We start from the raw sequence: 24,662 nt of genomic DNA on the forward strand, positions 1-24,662 counted from the left end.
GGGGAGGGGGGGAGAGAGTGAAATTAGAGATTAAAGTCGACTATGTGGAGGTGGGGTCTGTTTGGCGTGCACATGTGTCATCCATGTGGCATTTAACACACACATTGATACTTCCGTTAACTAGAAGGGTATGTGTGACCCAATAGTTTGACAAGAAGGGTATTTTTGAGCCGAAATATAGTTTAAAGGTATATTTAACCTATTTCGAATAGTTTAAGGGTAGTTTTGAGCCTTTTCCTTTTGAATTTTCATTAGGTAATGATGAAAAGTTTTATCTTATATAATGATCGATTTAGAGTCGTTTTTATAATATTTTTATGTTGTACCTTACTTTTGTAGCAAGTTTATCCTTGAAATTACTAATATGTGACCTTATGTAACAATAAAAAATGATACAATCCATTCGAACGTTATATTTGTCAAAATAATACAATATAATCTTTTCAAATGTTATATTCACGCAAACTGATAATTTTCCAACTTATTAACACAGTATTATTGAGACAAAATAGTTTTATGACTTTACTAATACAATGCATAATTTAATTTTATGCAGACACAGTTGTAGCTGATTTCTTCCCATTTGTCCGAGCATTATCGGATATAGATATTGTGTACTAGTGTTGTTGAGAGGTAACAAATATCCCTAGAATAATCGAGGTATTCATAAGCTGATCCAGTCACCACTCTAATGAGAAGTACTACTAGTAACAATTGTATTGTTCTCAATCAGACTTGCTATAGCAAAGTCATCTTATACTCAAAAAAATACTATGTATAGCTATTAAATAGCAGCTTCATGGAAAAAAAAGATTGCTCAAATCTAAAATAAACCTTGGAAGGATTTCAATGGAATAACAAAGCTCTATAAGCTGTGAAATTATTGAACCAGATTGAGCAACTTCATCAATGCCATCCACTTCGAATTTCAAGATGAAACATTGTCTCCGTAAATTAATGAAAATTGAAACAAAAACGATAACAATAACAATGACACAAAATTCTAGTTCAAGGGAAAGAAACTTGGGTTGTATTTGCATGAGAAACTCTCAAAAATGTTCCGAGGATATCACGTTCTCCATCAACTACTCCCAACCACTTGGGGAGGAAATTTAACATTACCTCCTTAGTAGTTTCAATACATCGCCAACAAGATGCAATGAACCAGTGACAAGAACCTGAAACAAGAAGTAGATAGTGCTTTAGCCATCATGGTGGTTGTCACAAACAAAGTGTGCATTTGTGATGTTATATCATCTTCATTAAAAGCAAGAAACTAATGCAAGCACGTTTATCATGCACGTCAAACAGTTGTAATGGATGTGATATTCCCAGAAGTGCTATGTACCTGAAGTCGAAGGGAAGGGTTTTCTCTAACACAATCCCTTAACCAATTTATTGTCAATGGTAATGAAGGAAAAACCGCACTAGAAGCAAAATATCTATCTTCTGGACCACAATGAGAAGTTTCTTCATAAAGGAATTCGCGGGGTGGCAAGCCTGCTGAGGAATTTATCTTGAGATTCTGATCAAGAATATCTGCATTAGACAGGAAGATTCATGACGTTTCTAGATGGCTTAGCGCTCCAAAGCTTTTTAGCATATAAGCAACCATTTCAGGAGGATCCTTAACCAAGAAACAATGCATGGTGTCAAATTGAAACAGTTGATCACTTCCGAACATACATGTCTTGTTTTCAAATTTCAAGTGAAGCTGATATACACTGCTTAGGCAAATATTTTTTGAACAGCTACTGCAGACTAAACCTGTTTGAATGAAGACAACCAAAAGATTGAAGTAACAAGAATTAACAGAACCTGTTCCACCCAAAGTCTGTATATAAACCTTAAGCAGAGCGTTCCTTTTTAAGGGTATGTTTTAGATGCAGTCTGCTCTAATTAGCTATTTAAGTCAGAAGATAACCTTGCTCCGGAGAAAAGCAGGCCACCTAAGATTGCTCAACAGACACAAATCATGCAAGAGAAAATAAAGACGAGCCAGTTACCAAGGAACAGGGAAGAGATTACCTTTGCCATGAATGATTCTCTCCCATATTCTCTGAAGGTTGAACTGCCATGACAAATCCTTTCCAGGAGTGTATGAGGGTATAGTAGAGGTAGCAGAAGTAACCTTGGTATATGCCGAAATGCTTGGCACAAAAATAGCTTTTGAGAAGTAAATACCTGCAGAAGGAATCATTCATATTGCCAACTTATTACTCTCAATGGAATCTCCTCATCATTTAACAAGAGAAAGAGATTTAGACGAGACATCAAAGAACTTTCTGTGATCTTCCTTGAACTAGACGAACAAGGTGTCCAGGCGCATTCTATTTGGACTCTACATGAATCCACCTTATGTTGGTAAAAATGAAGAGAGTCGAATAAGAAATACTTAAAATTTCTTCGAAAGCATAAGATTAGCCTCCAATCAGATGTTATCTGATTCCTCACATCGTAAGTTGGGTTAGATTAACAAAACTCTGATCTCATTGTCATAAGTGCCAACTGAGGCAAAATGTATGCAAGAGCAGTCAACCTGCACATATTAAGCTTTGAAAATAGAACTACTTATAAATTGCAGGGTGAACTTTTTACCAAAAAATTTCAACGTGAACTTGGGTTTGTGGAAGTAATTAATTTTGTGCATCAAATCAATTATAAAAGTCGTCATATCATTATCCTATACAAAATCCTCAGTTCACCCTAACTGCTTCTCATTTCTGAGCTACATTTTTTCCTTCAAGCACACTAGATAATGAGCAAAGCTTTAGTATGTTATTCCTAGTAGAAAGAACACAATTGTATATCAGCTATGATTCTGTGCGAGGAACAAAGTAGATTTCTACACAAACAAGCAAACATGTGGTTCATAGTATACTGAATAAATGGAACATAAAAGGAGCATATCAATTGTGCCATCTCTTCTAGTCTCAAAGAACCCACATGGAATGCAATTCCCAGTCTGCAGAGGCAAACATTGATGACAACAACAAATTGCTGCATGATTATCTTTGTTCACTACCTGATGATGCACAGGTATCAACAAGCTTAGGAAGAAGAATTTGAGGATCTCTTACATCCATGCAGTTGAATAACAAAATCTGCAGTACAGAGACCATGTTATTCAGAAAGCACACGACTCAACAAAGATAGGAACTAGAGGAAAGAGAAGCACAATAGCATAAGATTTTATGATATGCAGAAGAACTAAATATCATGTATCATAAAGTTTCTTTTACCCGCTTCAATATTTCCTCTGACTCCTGGTTATGACAATGTTTGATGTTACCGTTTGTCCAAGCTCTGTCCATCGTTTCAACTTCTGAGGAAACTGATGAAAGTGACAGGTCTTTTCGTTCAACCGCAGCAGCAGAAAACCATCTTGCGCAAGCATCCATGCTCTCAGGACTGTGAGCTCCATCGAGGTAGAAGGTCAGACCTCCTGATAACCTTTTATTTCCTCCAGATGCATTGATCAGAGGGTCAACAACAATCTGAGCCCTGCCAGAAAGACGTGCAGCTGAGAGACCCCTCAGGAATTGCTCTGGTAGACTGTTTTCCTCATATGCCTGTTTTGATGCCAAGAAAAGCTCAAGCAGTGTCATAATAGAGCCAGATAACATAAGAGTAAAAGAAGTGTATATCTCTCTTCTTAAGCCACTTTGACTAATAAAATACCCCTCCATTATATGGCAAGATGAGCTACAGTAACACTGTTAAAGAAAGAGGGCCAGCTTAGATGAGAAAAGAGAACACGTATCATCATGATGTTTTAGGAAAATTACAAGAGACCAAGAAGGTGAAGGTGCAAACATACAATTATCTTCTGATCGGTGCATAATATGAAGGAACATCCATATTTCTAGGAAAATTTAATAGCCTTTAAACTATAGGTTGTCCACACCACCAACAACAACAACATACCCAGTGAAATCCCACAAGTGGGATCTAGGGAGGATGAAATATATGTAGACCTTACCACTACCTCGTGGAGGTAGAGAGGCAGTTTCCGAAAGACCCTCGGCAACAAATCCAGGTACAAAGAAGGGGACAGTGAAGAAAATATAGCAAGTAACACGTAAGTAGTGCAAAGTCTACTAGAAAGAAGCAAAACAACAATAAAATAGTGCAATAGTCGAAAAACACTAAACAACGTACTAGGATAGATCATTATAAACAATTATAAACATCGAGAAATACCAAAAACAAAACTACAATAATACCACTAGTACTATAACAAACACCAACCACCACAAGCGAGACAATACTACACTACTTTCTACTTTCTAACCTAATACGCATCATCCACACCCTCCTATCTAAGGTCATGTCTTCGGTATTTGAAGTTGGGTCATATCTTGTCTTATCACCTCTCCCCAATACTTCTTTGCCCTACCTCTTCCTTTCCTCGTACCCTCTATAACCAACCTCTCGTACCTCCTGACTAGAGCGCATCTCCTCTTCACATGTCCAATCCATCTCAGTCACGCTTCCCTCATCTTGTCCACCACAGAGGTCACTCCCACCTTATTTCAAATATCCTCTTTCTAATCTTATCACTCCTAGTATGACCACACATCCACCCCACTCCTACCTTATTCCGAATATCCTCATTTCTAATCTTATCGCTCCTAGAATGACCACACATCCACCTCAGCACCCCATCTCGGCAACATGCATCTTCTGGACATGGGAGTTTTTGACTGGCCAACACGCCGCACCAATATGATGTGTGATATCATCGTCGATGTCCCCACTCCCCCGAATTATAGACACCCAAGGTACTTGAATCTGTCACTCCTGGGGATATTTCGTGTGTCGAGCCTCACTTCCACACCTACGTCATGCCTCGCATCATTGAATTTGCACTCTACATACCCTGTCTTGTCCTCACCATAATTTTTTATTAGAAGTGCTATGAGAAACCAGCAAATCTGCAACCATGCAGAAATATTGCAGTTGGAAATACTTCCACTAAAAACTGACAACTATTTAAATTGAAGTCTAGTTTGAAAGATGCAAGTCATTGGAATTCCCACATCCACTAAAAACTGGCAAAGTGGGATTTAATGATTTGGCCGGTGAGTCACACTAAATACAACTTGGGTAAATATTTGCAGCCGCATGCTATCAAGCCAAAACCTTACTTTGGAGTTTCAACAATTGCATGCAGAAAAGATAAAAGAAGAAAGAAAAATTCTTGTCCATTTTTGGTAGTTAAATGACTTAGTATATCGGATTTTCAAGCTACATGAGTCACGCACAATTCCTAATTCTTGAGATTCTAATAAATAGAACATAACCATTAAGATTGTCATACACATTATTTTTAATTATTCTTGACGGGAGCCTCCCGCAGATATAATTGCTTCTATAGTGACCAGTAAAATTCGCAGATACGAGACATGGATATAACCTCTTTGAAGAAATTCAAAGGAAAAGCTGAGTACGCCATGTGCCAACTCTCATCTAACCAATCCACTAGCCATAGAGCTTATTCTTTGGACTAACCTAACTGATAAGAAGATGGACCTTGAGCCCAACTCAACCCCACAAACTAGCTCATGAGATGAGGGATTGTCCAAGACCATATAAGGAGACAACAACTAATCTCGTTATTTTACCTGAATAACTCTTCAACCTTTTATACAATATTAAAATAATGGACCTTGGGCTTAACTCAATACCAAAATCTAACACATGAAGTGATGATTGCCCAAGACCATATAAGGAAACAAGCATTCATTCCCTCAACCAATGTGGGCCAATCAAATACCAACTATTATGATAGTCAGCACAATATGCTTCGTGGTTCTCTCAATTTTGAAGGAGAGGAATCACTACAGGCATTTTCCTATGAGCTGCCTCCCTGTAATTTCCTGAATGCAATATAGATCCACAAACTCATAATTATTAATGAGCAACGAAGTTTAAGTTCTATCATCACAGAATAATTAAAACTCAAAAATCACAGGCTTTATTGATATTAATACTTGTCTGGAAAAATCATGAATATTGGTTGATATGTTAAAATGTGATTCCCATATGCACAGAGTAATACAGAGGAGAGAAAAAAGAGAGTACCAACATCTTCAAACAGCCTTTTCCAGTTCCCTGTACTTCTGAGCCAACTTTTACAAAGGGATACAGCAAGGGCAGCATTACTGAGTTGGTGATCACCAGACAAGCTTAGCCTTGTTCCATTTAACTTTTCCAAGGTTAGTGGTGCGACAACTTTCAGCGGAATCTGCATGGACACAGAGATAGTATTTTAGAAATCTCTGTGTAGATACGTACATTGTAGATCCCATTTTGGGAATGTTCAGTGCCTTGGCACTGAATGGGTAAGTCGCCAATCCCTGGACTATGTAATGTACTTTATCTGTTGGCTTACGGGCGAACGATTTTAAAGCGGACTTCGCCATTCAAAAGATAGAGAAGATCACCAAGATTTCGCGATCTGCTGTCAAATTTGTTCCAATTCCAAGAGCTCGGATCGAATTGGTATATCATTACCGAAAGAGAGGATAGTAGCCAGTGTTAAGAATATTGTAAATTAGTCAGAATTAATTAGATTGGAATTCTTTCTAGTAATTGGGAATTCAGAATACTCTCTCTAACACTTGTACACTCACTATTTAAACCCAATAGCTTGAGGGAAAGATTAGCCTGAGTTTATCTCAGTTCACTATTCTTTGTCTCGTTGTACAGTTACATACAACATAGTTACATGATGAATGGTTCAATTTGTTAATAGATAACCTAGATCTTTCCTGAGATTATATGACTGGTTTCTGCATCTAGTTATAATATGTGAGTCCATGTAGAGCCATTTATACATGCAAGGAAATGACATTTTGGCGATACAGAAACACACAAAGATTAGTGAAACTTGCTTTCCATAGGACACAAATGATATAGTCACTTTTCAAATCATATGATTCTTCTGTTCATGGAAATATTTTAGACCCATTCAAATTATGGGATTATGGGTAAATAAAGAATATATTACATCAATAAAAACTGCCTATGTGTAAGAAACTTAATAGAGTTTCGCCAAAAGGGGTGATCTTAAGACATGAATTTAAAGGTAAATAAACATTAGTCACTAGCCTCAGATATCCAATAGGTAATGTTACAGTAGATTACCATCAATGCATTGGCCCTTTCTTGAAGAACTTCCATTGCTTCAGAAAGTTGTGGTACACTGAATGCAGGAATTTGAGGCTTCACGAGCAGGAAAAACAAGCCAATTCAGAAATTACTTCATAATATAACTGCCAGCTGAAGATATGGGCAGGATTTTGCAATAAACAATCCACTATAAACAAAAACATATCACACTTTCGAAATTGCATTAAAGAAAGTACCTTGAGAATTCCAGCCTTGTGAGAAGCAATCTGGCCTAGCGTATCTCCTACGCATAATAGTTGGCAGATAAACAAGTAATGTCAAAAAGGTGCTCTGGTAGCCATCCAGCAAAGCCATTATTAAAAAGAATTTTCGCGTGCTTATCCCAAGAAAAAGAATCAGGTCCCAAAAAGGTGTGTCATCTCTAACAACTTACACTTTTAGATGAGATGTTCACACAACTCAGCCCATTAAATAGCATATCTAAGTTGAAGCTGTTGAGTGCTTATGAACCCATGCTTCTGCCTTGTGTATGCTTTTATTAGACATTTTTAGAATAGACATGAACCGTCTCAACTAAAAATTTAAGTTGTTATAAATTAGAGACATTTAATATTCACTTTAGGGTTAGCAACACCACTTGAATGTAAATAGTATTACATATTTAATACTCGTATTAATAGAATATTGGTGTCTAGCCGAGCATAATATAGCTATCTACCTAGGAAAGTGTGTCATGAAAGGATTAAATTAGTATTCACGCATTATGTCAACCTCTTCTCCTTGTTTTATTTCTAACATCATATAGAAAGTAACAAACAAGTCTATAGAGGACAGAAGGCCACACCTAAAGTCTCCATGTGATCCATGCCCAGAGAAGTAATACCACAGACAACAGGTTCCTTGATCTGCAAAATTATTTTATCAATTAGTTGCATGCTCATCAATGCCAAGGCTCAACATATTATTTCCCAACAAAGAGCAGAAAAGATTTCTCCAACGTCCATGCTACCTTGCATGTATTATATGTAGGAGCAACATGAATACCCAATAAGATGCATTACCACATTTGTAGAATCTAGTTTTCCTCCGAGACCAACTTCAATGATGGCAACATCAACCTGTGCATGTATAGCAAGTCTTGTTACATAATGGTTGAGGTTCACTTGTTTTGTTCTTGTTGGAAAACCCAAAATATAGATTACAGATTTCGGGTGCAATTGAGAATAATTTTTTTAATAAGGTAAATAATATTATTAATGGTGGCACTCATATATTAGAGGTATACCAAAAGTAGAGAATCTACAATTAAACATGATTATCTATGAAAGACACCTAATCATCTATACAAGTAGGAATCTCAAGGGTGCACCAAAAAAGCAATCAAAGACAAAAGGTTATTCCTAAAATGTACAAAATCATTCTTAGAGGGTGTTTGGATTGGCTTATTTTAAGTAGCTTTTGGCTTTTAGCTATTTTTTATTTTGGAGGTGTTTGGGAAAGACTAAATGCTTTTAAGCACTTGCTTTTAGGTCAAAAAGGTACAAAAGTAATCTAAAATCCAAAAGTTGGGTAGGACCAACTTATGACTTTTAGCTTATAAGCTACTTAAAAAAAGCTAATCCCCTCAAAAGCTCTCCTATCTCTAATCGAAAAGAGAAAGTTCTTGATTTTAGCTTGATTTATCCCATATCATTTCAAAGCTTGAGTATTTATAATATGAACCAATACTTGTACAGCCCTAACACTATCAAGATGCCTTTCAAAATCAAGGAGAGTTTAAAAGGTATTGTAAGTTCTCATCTAGCAGTAATCAGTGTCTGGGTAATCATTACACAATGAAGATCCAACGCCTTGTCAAAGTAAATATTTGTGAGGTAATAATATCCAATCAGGAAGTCAAGGTCAGACGATGAATTAGTCTTATTCCTTAGTAATTTTGTTCCGGGTACTGATTTTTCTATGGCCATGATATTATTTTTGGAGAAGGTCGGTTTCTTATGGCCATGGTATTGGAGAGCAATATCAGTATGTCATATGATAATGCCACCAGACACGAATTGTACACAACTTCCAAGCACATCGTAGAAAAGAAAGATTAGCTCCAGGACTCATAACTTGGTCTTTGTTGCTTCAATAATTTTATTTCAGGTTCTAGTTTTCCTACGGCCATCATTTTTGAGAGCAACATCAGTATTCTCATATGGAAATGCCACCAGCTATGAACTGTAGACAGCTTTCAAGCACATCTTCAAAAAGAGAAGATAAACACCAAAAGCCAAACAAAACCTTATCAATGGAACTTCAAATTACACACTGAAGGCATATCCAAATCAAGTAAAATAGAGGGAAAGGTTTCTACCTTCTCACTCACAAAAATTTTGAAAGCCAATACAGTAAGGAACTGGAAGAGAGGAGGCATAGGCAAGTCTTCAGAGATGTTCGCCTGCAAATTAACATTTCTGGGATGAGTAAAAACTAACCATCAAAAGTTTTACTGAATGCAGATTACTCCTAGCATGAGAGAATTATATTTTACTCTCATCCAACACAAACCATTAAAACAAAGTAAAAGAACTTCCTAGCATGAGTTAAAGTAAGTCATATTGTACTATATTGGACAATGCATATCAACGAATGATGAAGTCGGGAGATGTTAGATCAAGCAAATGAAGGATTCCTATTTAAAAAGTGAACCAATAAAATTACAAAAATCTAGACATCTCTAGCATTAACATGATTTTTCCAATATGCTGTAACTAGTATAATCCCACTGCAATCTTGAATTATAATGACAAAGAACGTCTTCATCTTTGAACTAGAAAAAATACATAACACTACATAAACGTGAAAAAGAGAACCAACTGACATGTAGTCAAGGTAACTCGGAAGATCCACTACCATAATTAGATAGAGGCATTTTGTCATCCAGCACAGAGCCGAAAATGAAAGAATACCTTGAGCTGATTCCAACAATCCCAAAAGTATTGAAGAAAATTTTCCTGGCATATGTCCATCCTAAGCAACACGTTGAATGGAATGAGAAATGTCATCAATAATTCAACTACAATCAAATATAGGAAAGATATCAATCACATAAAAATAACCAATTAACATCAATGAAGCTCAATTTGAAATTTGAGTAGGGATCCCTTGTGTACTTCAAGACGTACCAAGTACCATTTAAAATCGACAGGCTATTGAGTTATTCCCTATCTGTTGATTGTGTTCTACAAAAACCTCACTGGGTGCACTTAGTAGGATGATGAACGAGAAAAGAAGAACACCCAAAGTATTGGTTTTAACTCCTATATGAAAAGTGAAATGAGGGTGGAAAATCACAACTGTTACCTAGAGTCGTCTGCATGGTCAGCGAGAAAGTATTGAAGTCCATGAAAAGGAAAAGATTGAAATCCTCCCATTTTATTTTATTAAAGTGAAGAAACTTGCTTCCATCCATCAAGTTTTCTTCCATGCCTTTTCTTCTCATCCAACTTTTCAATACACGGGAACTCCCCCCAATTGAGTAGCACAGATACTGAAGATGCTCTAGTAAACAAAAGTAGGGAAAATTCAGTAACAAGAATACGTACCCATCAAGACGGTATCTTTCTCTAACATCGATCAAATGTGGCGAAGTGAAAAGTCCTGTTCTGAAACCACACTCCCGTAAAATTGCTTCAGAGAATGCACATGTTGAACCCTGAAATGAATTGTAGACATGAAGAAAAACAATATAGGAATGAAACTAGAGAACTCTTGCACTTTGGAAGTATCATTAATTGCAATCAAGTACGACATGGATTAATTTTCCAATCAAAAATTGAAAGAATGTGAGACGTCATAACTTCTTCTTTTTTCATGACAAGGGAAACCCGCAGCCGCTACCCTTTGGGTGCGCACAGGGTAAAAACCCCACTCTTATGCAATAGCTCGCAGACCAGACAGGAGGTAACCCACAGTAGGCAAGTCCTGGTGCGACGAGCTTGACCGAGAAGGCAAACCCCTTGCTTTCGCTGGCAAGGGGTTTCGAACTTGAGACCTCCAACATGGAAGTCACAAGCCCAAACCATTGGGCCACCCCGAATGGTGAGAAGTCATACCTTCTCTAGAAAAGCTATTCCATTTTGCACTTGTTCTAGGCTACAGGTGAATGTTAGATGCTGGACAATTGCAGCCAATTAGTGAAAGATGTTAGATCCCAACAACGGTTGAGACCTTTAGGGTAGGAACGTTGGTCTCTTTATATAGCATTGGACAATGCTCGCCACATGATCTTAACTTCTAAGGTTGAATTGTGCCCAATGTCAATATCTTGATCATTGTATCAAACTCAAGCCCAACATTGTTCTTAGTTAAGCCACTCATGGGCCCTATTTATATTGTGCCACGTTTGATTGAGAGTGGTCTTGGGTAATCCTTACCTCATGAACTAACTTTTGGAGTTGAGTAAATCCCAACATCAGAAGACAAACATACATACTCAAGGAGTATCAAATTCACTTAGCTATGCATAGTATTTGTCATATACACATCATGTGTACACCAACACTTATTATTGTTGAAATCCTGGAAACTGACAGGTTACCATAAAGATGTACAGACATGCAGTATAAGTTAGCAACTTAACCATCAAAGAGCAAACTGGGGATGACTTGGATCAAACGTTACAGAAAAGAACAGGTTCAAAAAGAAGAAGAAAAATGAAGGTCCAGGAGAAATAGACATCCTTCGAGCTCTCAATGAGAAGATAACTGGATTTCCACATTAATCATAACATCAACTATTAGATACCTTTCCTTTCGTTCCAGCTACATGGATAATCTTAAGGTCAGCTATCTTTTCTTCCAAGCCCAAAATCTGCAACAAAAATACAACACCTTATTAGGCCTGCCTTTTTTCAAAATATATTTAAGGACCAGCATTCTTGTAATTTGAAAGATATGAAGTTCCAAACTAATAACTGCTAGCAGATAACCAATGGTACACAGATACAGGTAACTTCACCCACCACCACTTAGGCAGCTGGGAAGAAATCCCCTTGCGTTTTTTGTCTCTGCTCCAATTAAACTCTGGTTCTCTTTCTTTTTTCTTTTTCTTTTTCTTTTTGATAAGTGAAGTAATCGGTCTCCCATGATTTTGACCCATTTCATTAATCTCTTCTTGTACTAAAAATATCCTAATTCCCCGAAATTGGTAATGAAATTGACTATTAACTTTTTTGTGGTTTCAAGTGCAAGTTGATCGCATTCAACTAGTTGATTTGGGCAACTGCACTAATTTCTAATCTCAATGGCACGAAGCATAGTTGAACACCGACACCCATATATATACTTCCATCAATCATTGCCTAGTTGTAACTAAGAACTTTGTGATAAATATCTGTTAATTAAATCTCTATATTGAGATTTTGTGGATAAGACTCCATAATCAGGGAAGGTCTCTAATGCATCAGTTTTCTTCTGTCATGGCAACAAGCTCTCATGATGAGGTTATTTGTAATGACCCTGAAGGTCATTTTTGGAAATTTTCAAAAAATTACCGTTTTACCCCTCCAGATAGTTTCCCCAAGTCATTTTGATCAGTTGATTGAAGAATTATAGTTTTTGGAATTTTTGAGTTTTGGAAGGTTCAAAGTTTTTAAAAGTGATTTTTGGCAACAACCGGAGGTACGAGTCTCGGATGGAATTTCGCCAGTTCCATCAGCTCCGAAATGTGAAATTTGGTCTAGAAGTGTTGTCATTTTCTGTTTGGGAGTTGTTTCGTGGATTTGAGCCCTTGAGTTGGAAGTTTAAGTGAATTTAGACTATGAGTTGACTTTGATCAACATTTGGAGTTCGGATCCTCAGATCGGAATTCTGATTTCATCGAATTTGGGAGACGATTTTATGCCTAGATGAGGTCTTGGTTGAATTTACAGAGGTTCTGAGGGCAGTTTGGTATTTTTGAGTGTTAAGTTAGTTTATTCCGACTTTCACGAATTTCGGGTCAAGGAGACCTCGGATCCGTGTTTCTATGGTTCCATTGAGTTCGACATCAAATTTAGTAAGGTAGCATATCTAATAAGTGTGTACGGGGTTCCAAACGAATCCCGAGGATCCATTCGGTGAATTTTGTTTCTTGGTGTATTGATGAATTTTGTGCTCTGGTGCCTCTTCTTCGCATTCGTGGAGCCGGTGACCGCGTTCGCAAAGGGTTATGGCTGGGGACCTCCGCGTTCGCAGAGACTTGACCGCGATCGTGGAGGGTTAGGCAGTTGACCTTCGTGTTTGCAGAGGGTTGGGGAGTTTGGCCTTCACGTTTGTGGGAGAGGTCCCGATTTCGTGAAGGGTTAGTGAGGGCCGACTTTTGCGTTCGCATACAGCGTCTGCATCTGCGGAGAGTAATTTGTTGGCAGTGTTATGTTTTTCTAAAATTGGAGTTCTTCCCCATTTTCACCATTCTTGAACTTGGTAACTCTTGGGAGGCGATTTCGAGATAAATCTTTTGGGTAAGTATTTGTGACCCTAAATCTTCAATTTCCAATTATCATTCATGATTTTAAACATCAAATTATGGGTTTTGAACTTCAAAGTTTTGGGGATTTTCAAGAACTAAAGTTTTTATGTAAAATGGTGATTAAGGACTGATTTCAACTTGTTTTCTAATGGAATTTCTCTAATGGGTTTCAAAACGTTGGGTGATGTGAGTTGATACAAAATTCCAAATTTAACCCCAATTTTTGGGAATGGTTTTTTGGGTCGATTTGACCCCGTTTTCCAAAATCATTGATATGGGTGTTGTTGGTTTCGAATTTTTATTGTGATTCCTTATTTGAATAAACTGTGTTGATTTGGAGACCCATCGAAAAGGAAAGACCCAAGTGCCAGAGTGATTGTTTGATTTCTTGAGGCAAGTGAACTTCTTGACTTTTTGTTAAGTATATTGAACCTGGTATGTCATTGTGTGATTGGGAGTAATGAGTATTGGTGAAGGGTTTCATATATGTATTGTGTATTGTTAAATGATGAATTACTTGCTATAACAACTTGGGATATAAACAAGAATCTTGTTGATTTGTGTAATTTGATTATATATTGGGTGATTGGATGAATATGATGATTCACTTGATGATATGCCTTGATTTACTGATGTTGGATATTGGTGTTGAATTGTCACCCTCATACTAGATCATTTGCACATATATATTTGCATTGATGATGTACCACTGTTGTGAGGATGAGAGAAACTAGGGAACGGGACACATGTCCGTGGCGGATTCATTGAGTGGAAATAGGGAACAAGCCACACGTATGTGGCGGATTCATTGAAATGAAATAGGGATCGGGCCACACGCCCGTGGCAGGGATTGAAGAGTCCCCCATGGGTCCCGGACTGAGAGACAGCAGGTGTGTATCGTAAGGACAGGCATGCATCACTCTATATGACATTGCACATCATTGCATTTGCACTTCATTTAGTCTCATCGGTTGTGATTGTTGATATGTTATTGTGGTTATTGAATTGTGAACTACCATGGAGATTTGATTATTCATATTGAGGTGAAATTTGTGATATCCTTTACATGCTTTGTGGTATGGAGTGAGAACTATTAGGTTGGGTTGATTATTTCTTGCAAGTTGTAGTTGAGGAGGTTTGGTTGGTGTCGTTGAAGTACTTGTGTTTAGTAATGTTTTACTTAGAGTTAGTTGTTTGCTTGCTAAGGACCGTGTTGTTTGGTACTTACTCCCTTGCTTCTACACTTGTGTAGGTTACGAGCCCGGATCATCATGATTACTTCTTTTTCTCTTCTATGTCCGAGGCTACAATTGGAGAGATTGTGAGGTAGATTCTTGGCATCTCGGTGGATACCTTTTACTCTTTTATTATGTTCTTGTTCAATTCTAGAAACAAAGACATTCATACTTTTACTTCTTTGAATCTAATGTAATACTTAGAGGCTTGGACATGTGACCATGTTTTGGGTTATAATGAGTTATGCTATGTTATCTGCATTGTTGAAATTATGTTAAGTCTTTTATTCTGATTTACTTCCGCATTTATCGCTTAAGTTGGGTTTTAGGCTAACTTGCCTTGGTGGGATAAAACTAGTGCCATCACACCCGTTTTTGGGTCGTGACATTATTAAGACAAGCATAAGGTACATGTTATCAAACCATTAACAAGTGCATCTTAAATACCTTCTATGAGTAGCAATATGGAAACTAATTAGTAACTACCGTACAGAATTTCATTATTTAGTAAGGCCGAAGGGAGCAACGGAAAACAAGATAAGACTATGCCAAGAACTGTGGATAGAGCGCACTGCGCTCTCAAAGAATAAATTCCAGATTTGCATACTTGGAATTGAAAAAGATGCCATAACTGCAGATAGCAGAGATGAAAATGGGTGGCAAATTAACATCACAAGAAATCTTAAGGAGTGGGAGATTAAGAGAGTGTCACTGCTTCTTCTAAAGGTGTGAGAATAAGAAACTACATCTTCTGAGGCAACACCTTGTACAAGAAAATGAAGAATGAAGGGAAGTTTAAAATGCCTTGTTATAATTGTTTATTAAAGCAGAGAAGAGAGTAATACAGAGGCCTAAAATTATTCCGAAGACAAAAGCCCCCACCCCATAAAGCAACCTGCTTTAGATGGTTCGCTATGCAGTAAACATGTCTAGACACAAAGATTACTTCCTTTGCAACTGATCCTACACCTGTGAATGTGCACCAAGTCCCCCAAATAACTTTTTCTAAATTGCAGCAAGACATGGCAGTCCTCATGCTTATTCCTCAATAGTTCTCGGAGTGCAGCAGGCTATGCCAAAATCACTAATTAAGACTTTTCGAAGTTGGGAAGTACAGAAGAAAGAAGCAGCTAGGAACAACGTGGTAAACACCTGGTGTGCGCATTTATGGACTCTTCGGCTAAAGAAAAATAGCAGATATTTTGAAGAAAAATGAAAAGCAAGAGCAACTCCCGTCTGAAATTTTTATTATTTCGGTCTTTGAGTTTTTTTGTGTAAAATTGAAGATTCTATATGGCTTTGATGCTACTCTAAATTTCTTAAATCCTTGTACGTTGAAGGAGTGTAAATCCATTGTTCCTATATGCACTTTTGATGACCACTTAGTGCTATGATTAATGAAATTATCTAATTTACCAAAGAAAAAGGTGCATCTTATGTATTCTAAGAATCATGTATAGACATGTTCCTAGCAAAAGATAATTTTTAAGCTAAAACTGGATTCAACACATTCCCCAAAACATAGAAATCAAGGAACAATGAAGTTTAAGTGAATCACAACTCACAAAAGTCGTAGTATTACCAAAGTGGGAAAAAAATTACAACCATATGCTGCGTATTCTGGAAACAGTAGTCAAAACTTACAGCGACAACCCTAATTTCGTTATTTCGATAAGTTTGTGACATAAACAGAAAGGCAAGACCAATACCAGCAAGATGCACGTTGATGCAAGTATAAAGGAGAAACAGTCTCAGCTAGATATGGCACTACCTTAATGTACCTTAACATTCTGTCCAATTTCTGGTTTGGACCACTAATGGCTGATGTGCCATTTCTTTTTTTCTGAGTAATGAGAGTCGAAAGAGCTTCCATGGCAGATTCATATGCGGATGGAAGCTGGAACTCTTGTGAGATATCTTGATTATTTTGACTGAACTTTCCCACAATTTGAGATGACATATTCCTATATCTGAGTCCTTCAGTGACATAAGCCAAAATATTAGCATGGGAATTCAAGTTAAAATGTACTCCAGTACAGTGAAAAGAACACTATTTTTTAACTAATATCACGGTTTCAAAAAAAAAAAAGAACTTGTTCACACTTCCAACTAACTATCAAGAAAGGATTATCTAATTTGCCAGCTGGACCTTCAAAGTTTTCACACTCACTAATTAATTCTTTTAGAAGCAAAATACATAGAATACACCACAAAGCAAGAACTCACATAGCCACCCCCAAGTCCAAATTGAAGGGGAGAACGACCCACATAAAACTAGTTGATTATGATGAAACAACTCCAAATTGAGCAAAAATCAATATATAATTGAACTCGACTAGTTCAATAATACTTGTAACGCTAGCTAAATATAAAAGGGTAATGAAAAACAAATGTCAAATGAGATTTCAAAGCAACCAAGAACTTCTCAAGAAAGAATTACTATATCGTTTCAACAACTAGACCTTCAAAGTTTATCACACCGACACACCCACTAACTAATTCTTTTAGAAGCAAAATGTATAGAGTCCGACACAGAGCAAGATACCCCAACTCACCATAGCCAGCCACAAGTCTAAATAAAGGTGACGCCTTAATGATGAACGAGTCCAAATGAGCAGAATCAATATATAATCGACCTCAACTAGTTCAATAATATTTGTAACCCTAGTTAAATGTAAAAGGGTAATGAAAAACAAATGTCAAATGAGAATTCCAAGGCAATCAAGAACTTGTCAATACACTCTCAATAAAGAATTACTATATCATTTCAACTACAAGACCTTCAAAGTTTATCACACCCACTAACTAATTATTATTTTTTGGGATAAATGTGGTGTCCGGACCAGCTTGCACACACCTCAACTATTTACACGGGATACCTACCACCTCACACCAGCAAGTATGTTGCTATCGGTAACTTGGTCCACCAAGGCTAGAACAGATTGGAAGAAATCACCTAGTGTTTTGTCTTCGCTGGGATTTGAACCAGAGACCTCATAGTGCTCAACCCCTTCATTGACTACTAGGCCAACCCATGCCACCCAGTAACTAATTATTTTCAAAGCAAAAAATACATAGGAGTACAAAGCAGAGCAAGATACCCCAGCTCACCATAGCCACCCACAAGTCTAAGCAAAGGTGAAGCCTTTATGATGAAACAAGTCCAAAATGAGCAGAATCAATATATAATCAACCTCAACTAGTTTACTAATTGCTGTAACACTAGTTAAATGCAAAAGGGTATTGAAGGGGGCTAAGAAAAATAGTACCTTTTAGCTTTTTCACCCCATCAATGTGTGTACAAGAAGGTGAGCTTAGAGCCATCCATGTAAATCCACTGAGGAAATGGTCTCTTCTAACACAAATTTCAGAATGACCCATAATTTCTTGACCCAAATAAAGATTGTTGCTCAACAATACCTGGACCATGGATCTTTAAAGGGTTAATTTCATTTTGGGGGTGATTAAGATTCTCACTTCTTGAACCCCATAATCTTTTTCTCTTTCAGTGTTGTGAAGCTTTAGATGACCAACGAGAAGATGAGAAATAGTACCAATTCAGTTTTAATTTGGGATTTCGGCAAAGGGTCAAATATACCATTTGTTATATTTCGGTTCAAATATACCCCTACCATCATACTTGCACATATATATCCCTAATTTTAACGGATGAACACATGTCAACTTATAAATCAAATAACCCACCCCCCAATTTTAAATACCCAATTCTTTTAAAATCCACCCATTTAACCTATTTCCTTCGCTGGACCCGGTTTGGTTAGGGAGTTTTTCAATTTTTTCATACATTAAAAAGACCATCACAATTGTTTTGGACGGTTATACACTTAAATAAAAGTTCATGGTTTTATTGAAAAAATGACATAAATCGGTTCGGTTCGATTAGGTTTGGTTTGGTCGGTTCGGTCGGTTTTTCATGTTCTTTTGACACCCCTAGGAAATACGTTTTTCTTCTTAATCTCATTTTATCGATTAAAATAGAATAACTTTATGTACTCATTTAACGAATAATATATTGTTGTAACTTCGGTATATAAGATCATGGTAAATCCATCATTAATTTCTGTTTAGATAACAATAAAAATAATTATAATAAAATAAGATTATTATTTTTTAATTAAAGTAGGATAAACATTTGCTAATAAAAATAATATTAGACAAAGAATGTGTTCAAAGAAAATAAATAATATGTTTATTTGGGAAAATTGCATCTTGGATCATTAAGTAACAATAAGAACATTTTTTGACTAAAATGTTGACGGCAAAGATATTTTTGGACCAAACTATAAACGGAAGACAGTTTTATTCATTTCACATAGTTCAAAGGCAATTTGATCTAATTTAATTAATAACTATAATTTTTTCAATAACTTGTGAAGTTGCATTTATAAAACAATTTGACTAAATTGCAGTGAATTTTCTCACCAATTATATAGGCGTATTATGAGAATCTATATATTCCTTTTTGGAGCATTCATCCTTTGAAGTTTGAACACAATATACAACTCTACATTATATTGAGCTCCAAATGCGTTTGTCCTCTTTTTTTTTATCCCAATAAATCTTTGTGAAATAACTCTAATAAGAAGAAATAAAAAGGCCTTAAGCCTTGTGGCCTAACCCTAAACACTTTAAGATTCTTTTTCAAACTTGCCTCCATTTCGAGTCGAGACAAAAAATGACTTGAATCACGTAACTCTTGGTCTATAAAATTATCTTGTTAGGTGCATCATTTTATTTTTTAATTGAGGCCGAACCTAAACCTATGCTCAAGAAATAATGTCTATACACCGAATAAGGGATGTATTATTTTTCATATAACCAATATTCTGCCCCTTTGGTTTTCTTGAGAAAAAAAATTGATGGTACAACTAGTAATATTGTGTATTATAGAATTGTGGAGGTTGCAATATGCTTGCTAAATTTTGGTCGTTCAAAAGACAAAAACAGCAATTGTCTTCATGTACTAAAAGGATAGTCTGATGCACTAAACTTCCATTGTGCAGGATTCGGGGAGGGGCTGGACTACAAGATCTATTGTACACAGTCTTATCGACATTTATTTTTATGTAATTTGTTGTGAATTGATGAATATGGAGTGATTCATGTTTTGTTTGGTATTCATTTGTGAAACAAGGCAATTAATATTAGGGAAAATGATATGATATATTCTTAACTTTGTCATTTAGAGCTGATATACACCTCGTATCAAAGTGTTCATATATACCTTAACGTATACAAATGACTCAATATATTCTTACCGTTACAAAACGAGCTCACATCTACCCTTCATCTAACATAAGTGAAAAAATTAGTTTTAAATTTATTTATTTTTACTTTAAATTTTAAAAAAAATCATGTAGGGATATATATATATATATATATATATATATATATATATATATATACCAACAAGAAAAGGACCAACACTGCAATACTTAATTGTACATCAGGTTGTATGAATTGTACTGTTTATTTATGCTACTGGACACTTCTCTTTGCCAAAAAATAACCTAATAAGAGGTTGTACAAACAGCTGTAAGTGCTTGTACAAGAGGCAATAATAATTTATACTTTATAGACAACAAGTACATAAAGCCACGTGTAGGCACAAAAACATGTCTTGCCATTACTCACTCCTCCTCCACCTTAACCAAATTTCCTCTGAAGTTTTTTTTTTTTTGGAGCAACTTCAAGCTCTCTGTTTTTGCCAAATGATGAAGTAGGGGAAAAGACATCAAAGTCATGGTTAGTCCTTCTACTTTCTTTTATTTTTGCCAAGTTTTGCTTCATTTGTCTTTCTACTTTATTTGAATTGTCTCATTCAAGCTTCTTTATGGGGTTTCTATGGATAGGTTTTCTATATTATAATTTTGCATGTGTTTGAACTGGAAGTTTCACGATTTTGTCGGAAAGTTCCAGCTAATTAGCATATGGAGTATTTCTTATTTTTTGGTTTGGATCTAATTCATCGATGATTGTTTTATTTAAGTATTTTATTTCTTAGTGCATGCATCTTCAAAAAATATAATTGAGACGCTTTCTTAGGTGTTGTATTTCTCTCCCTGTTTATTTTTTTATTTATTCATTTGTTGGTTCTTAATTTGTTCATTGGTAAGCATTCCAATTCGACCTTTTTCTATTTTGTTTGTAATTTCTTGTGTTTTGTGTAATTTTCTTTCCTGATGTAATCCGTTCTCGACTTGCATATTCTGATTTTTTTTCCTTCTTAAGAAGTTTGCTCTGAAACAGCCAGGTACTTCATTTCTTCCTTTTTTGTATTTTTTCATCCAAGTTCTTTGGTGATGTGACATTGGAGTAAATAAAGTACTGTAACTATTACTAAGTAAGTTGCACACCTTAAGTGTTTGATGATATGCCAGAGTCAACTGAATATTTATTGGGTTTTTTTTTCCACAGATGTTCTTCAAGATTCTCATCTACAAGGTACAATATTTACTTCTAATGAACTGCATTTGTGATCAATATATGTGTGGTATTATCATTATGATCCTCCAATACTTATATGTTTTTGCAGAAATCCCAATCCCCTATATAATATTGATAATAAGAGAATGTGAAATCAAACAAGTGTGACACTTATTCTTTGTAAGGAAAAATAGCAGAAATACTAATATTCTTAGCTGAAGCTAAAGTTATGTATTGATACTTAAATCATACAGTTAGAAACTCAAAGAGTTTTGCTTCAAACTAAATTCCAATATTTTGGTTCTCTATCCAGTTATACTTTGTAGTGGATTTTTAGTTCGTCTGAATGATTTTCCAATATTTGATAAGTACCATCAGATTGAAAACTAAAATTCTGCATAAATAGCAATTGAGAGAATGAAAACTCACTAAAATGAAGAGAAAAGAGGAAGAACGACACTGCAAGAAAGTAACACAAAAAATTAAAATAAACTACAAGAAAACACTGAACAAAACGGGAAGGGAAAGAAAAAGTATCCACCAGAGATAGTACAAAAATAGGCATAGAACAGCGAGGAAGCACAAATATATTTAAAGTTTTGCTGAAAATTTATAAAGAAGAGGCTAAAGTTTGGTAGGTATAGGATGAATTTTATATGCATAATGCAGCCAAGTTGTTTAATGAAGGCCCATGCTATGTATCCTTTTGTGCTAATTACTAATGTAGTTTTCAATTGTTGCTTTATTTTAGCAGATAACTAAATGAAAGTTGACATGACAAGATGACCAGAAAGAAACAAGTTAGTCATACATGGCTTTAGTGAAATGAACACTGTCCCAGTTAATGTACTGAGAAGGGTCAGGACAAGAGAAGAGAACTGAAACGTTGAACACGTGAAAGTCAATATTTGTCTGTTTCATGTAGGTTTCAATTCCACGTTTTATACGGAGGTAATTTGTGATAACAGTGAGACAATAGTTGAATATGATCACATTACTACTGACGGATAAACTTAAGAAAACTATATAATCTATGTGATGCTTTCAAGAATGTATCCACAACCAGATTCTTGGAGTCCCTTATATACTACTTTGGTTAAAGATGCTCCATTATGTTAATATTATTAATCATGTCCTGCAGGTTTCTACCTCTTTACTGTTAGTATTAGTGTCCTCTCCCTCTTCTAATGAATTTTTTTTGTTCTCTTTGCTTTTCATGCTTTCAATGTTAGATCTCTCTGATGTTTTTGCTGATTGTCTGTGATAGTGGTTAAAATACTTTTTTCCTCTTTTTCACTATCACTGTTGCATCCGTCTATTTCAATTTCTATATGGTATAACAAGAAATAATGCATGCCACTCTATTATTTGTTAAGATATCAATGTCTATTTTTTTTTTTTAATATCATCTTCAATTTCAACATAAACTTACTATAGGTTAGATCATCATACTTTTTGCTGGCGGACTTCACCAATTACTGTTTTGAAGGTGATGAAGTCAGTTTTTCTACGATTTTCATTTAAGAAAGAGTTGCTTCTTATGTTTAATTTGACCCTTGCTTTGAAGTTGATGACTTGAGGACAAATATAGAATATTTTGGATAAAATACTGCATCAACATCTGTTATTCAATGATTTGAAGAAGTCGTTCAAGATTTTAGCAAGGAACGCAAAGCTCGCCATCTTCATTTATCGTCTAACAAATCTCTGCCTACTTCTCCAAGTGTCGTTAAAAGGATTTACTTCACTGCAAGGAGTTTCAGGTTTCCAGAAATTTCAGATCCAAAAAGTTTATGATTGCCCTCCTGATGCTGAAGAATTTTCTCAGTCATGTTGTTCCTCTCTAAGTTACTTAACTTTTTTTCATTTTTGGTATCATCCTAATTTACTTTTATTACTGAAGATACCAATAGAAGTCTTCGTTCCTTCCTCTGTCCAAATTACTTCTCCTTCTTTTCTTTTTATGTGCATCCTAACTTACTGTAGATGAATTGACATTTTCCCTTGTATTCTGCTGCATATTTAATTTGTAGTATTGAAAGTTCCATACAATTTTCTATATATAGTATAATTTTTCGACGAATATATTATTGGAGTACAAGCTAATCAACACAGAAATTTGGAAGAATGGATGAAAAAGAAGAAAGAAATTCCAGAGAAAAGAGAAGCTTCGGAGAAGTCGAAGATGTTGTCCCAAAATCAATTATTTGATAACCATCTTGCACAAACACATGGAACACCGAGGACCATTGATCAAAGATGTACTGGGCACAATCTTCACCGTCCAGCTGTCCCTATTTCCAGCTGTAGCAATGCTCATGATCAGCACACAAAAGAATATACCTAGTACAAATTGTTATTCCTAGACTAGTAATAATAGGACAAGTGTAAATACTACTTTTCTTTTATTTTTATTCATTATCTACATAGAGATGTATAAATAGGAGTAATGGACAAATGAAAACAATAAGCAAACTTTCTTTTCAAGTTTTATCTTCCATTTTCTAATATGGTATCAGAGCGGAGAGAAAGGGATTGAAGAATATGTTGATTCTGTAATGAAAGGGCTGAAAAGGAAAAAGTAGAAGGGTGGACAGGGGTAGAAAAACAAGCTTGGGTTACATTAGTGAGAATCACATTATTGCATATGTAATCACTAGGATACTGTGGTTTCTTAGAAGGTCTAGTAGTTCTCCTCGAAGAAATTGGAGAAGAGAGATTAGAGGGAGATTGAGGAATGATAGGAGAGATTGGATGATCACTGTTTGAAGGAGATGATAGTGAAGGTAAGAAAGGGCTAGGTGGTTGACTCGGAGTGACTGGAGAAGGACTATCCAGGGGTGGAAGTGAATCAGAAGTAGGTTCAAGAGTGGCAAAAGGAATATCATCACAAGTAGGATTAGGTATGTGAAAAGAAGGAGAAGAAAGAGGAAAAACATATTGTTGTTGTGAAATATTGGAAGCAAAAGGGAAAACATCCTCATGAAATTTCACATCTCTGGAAATGAAAATTGTCTTAGTTTCTAAACCCAGACACTTGAAACCCTTTTGATGGTCCGGATACCCTAGAAAAACGCAAGGTGTTGCTCTAGGCTGAAATTTGTTTCTATTTTTAGCTAACGTAGAAACATAGATCAAATAACCAAAAATCCTTAGCCTTTCATAGGCAGGTTTGCTTTTGAATAGAACTTCATATGGGGACTTACCTTTCAAAACAGTAGAAGGAAATATGCTAATAAGATGAGTAGTTGTAAGCAAACATTCACCCAAATATGAAATATGAACCTTTGACTGGAAGAACAATGCCCTAGAGATCTCCAATAGATGCCTATGTTTCCTCTCCACAAC

The 24,662-nt window shown here is 35.9% G+C and overlaps 1 protein-coding gene across 2 annotated transcripts; it reads right to left on the minus strand.

Moving 5' to 3' along the window:
- Window positions 1-826: 826 nt before the first annotated feature.
- LOC102599413 (folylpolyglutamate synthase) lies at window positions 827-18,441 on the minus strand. 2 transcript variants are annotated; one of them, XM_006357963.2, is made up of 16 exons: window positions 18,288-18,441; window positions 16,639-16,844; window positions 11,929-11,994; window positions 10,728-10,837; window positions 10,092-10,152; window positions 9,497-9,580; window positions 8,199-8,255; window positions 7,982-8,042; window positions 7,374-7,420; window positions 7,153-7,230; window positions 6,092-6,250; window positions 3,243-3,572; window positions 3,026-3,104; window positions 2,029-2,184; window positions 1,349-1,539; window positions 827-1,178 (listed from the first exon to the last, which is right to left on the minus strand). In XM_006357963.2, exons 2-16 carry the CDS (start codon window positions 16,825-16,827, stop codon window positions 1,119-1,121), a joined length of 1,728 nt encoding a protein of 575 aa, XP_006358025.2. In that variant the 5' UTR covers window positions 16,828-16,844; window positions 18,288-18,441; the 3' UTR covers window positions 827-1,118. The 2 variants fall into 2 exon arrangements, with proteins under 2 accessions (XP_006358025.2, XP_006358026.1); XM_006357964.2 differs by having other exon boundaries at window positions 18,137-18,441.
- Window positions 18,442-24,662: the final 6,221 nt, after the last annotated feature.

Source organism: Solanum tuberosum, unplaced genomic scaffold, assembly GCF_000226075.1.
Source record: "Solanum tuberosum cultivar DM 1-3 516 R44 unplaced genomic scaffold, SolTub_3.0 scf00249, whole genome shotgun sequence".
NCBI classification, from domain to species: Eukaryota; Viridiplantae; Streptophyta; class Magnoliopsida; order Solanales; family Solanaceae; genus Solanum; species Solanum tuberosum.

Bases quoted from the DNA above. Each gene is read 5' to 3' on its own strand.
- LOC102599413 (XM_006357964.2), bottom strand. From the start codon at position 18,296: ATGGTCCAGGTATTGTTGAGCAACAATCTTTATTTGGGTCAAGAAATT. The intron at 10,153-10,727 runs GTACGTATTCTT...CGTGTTGCTTAG, and splicing joins GAAAGATACCGTCTTGATGG to GATGGACATATGCCAGGAAA. The intron at 6,251-7,152 runs GTAATCTACTGT...GTGTCCATGCAG, and splicing joins AAAGGGCCAATGCATTGATG to ATTCCGCTGAAAGTTGTCGC.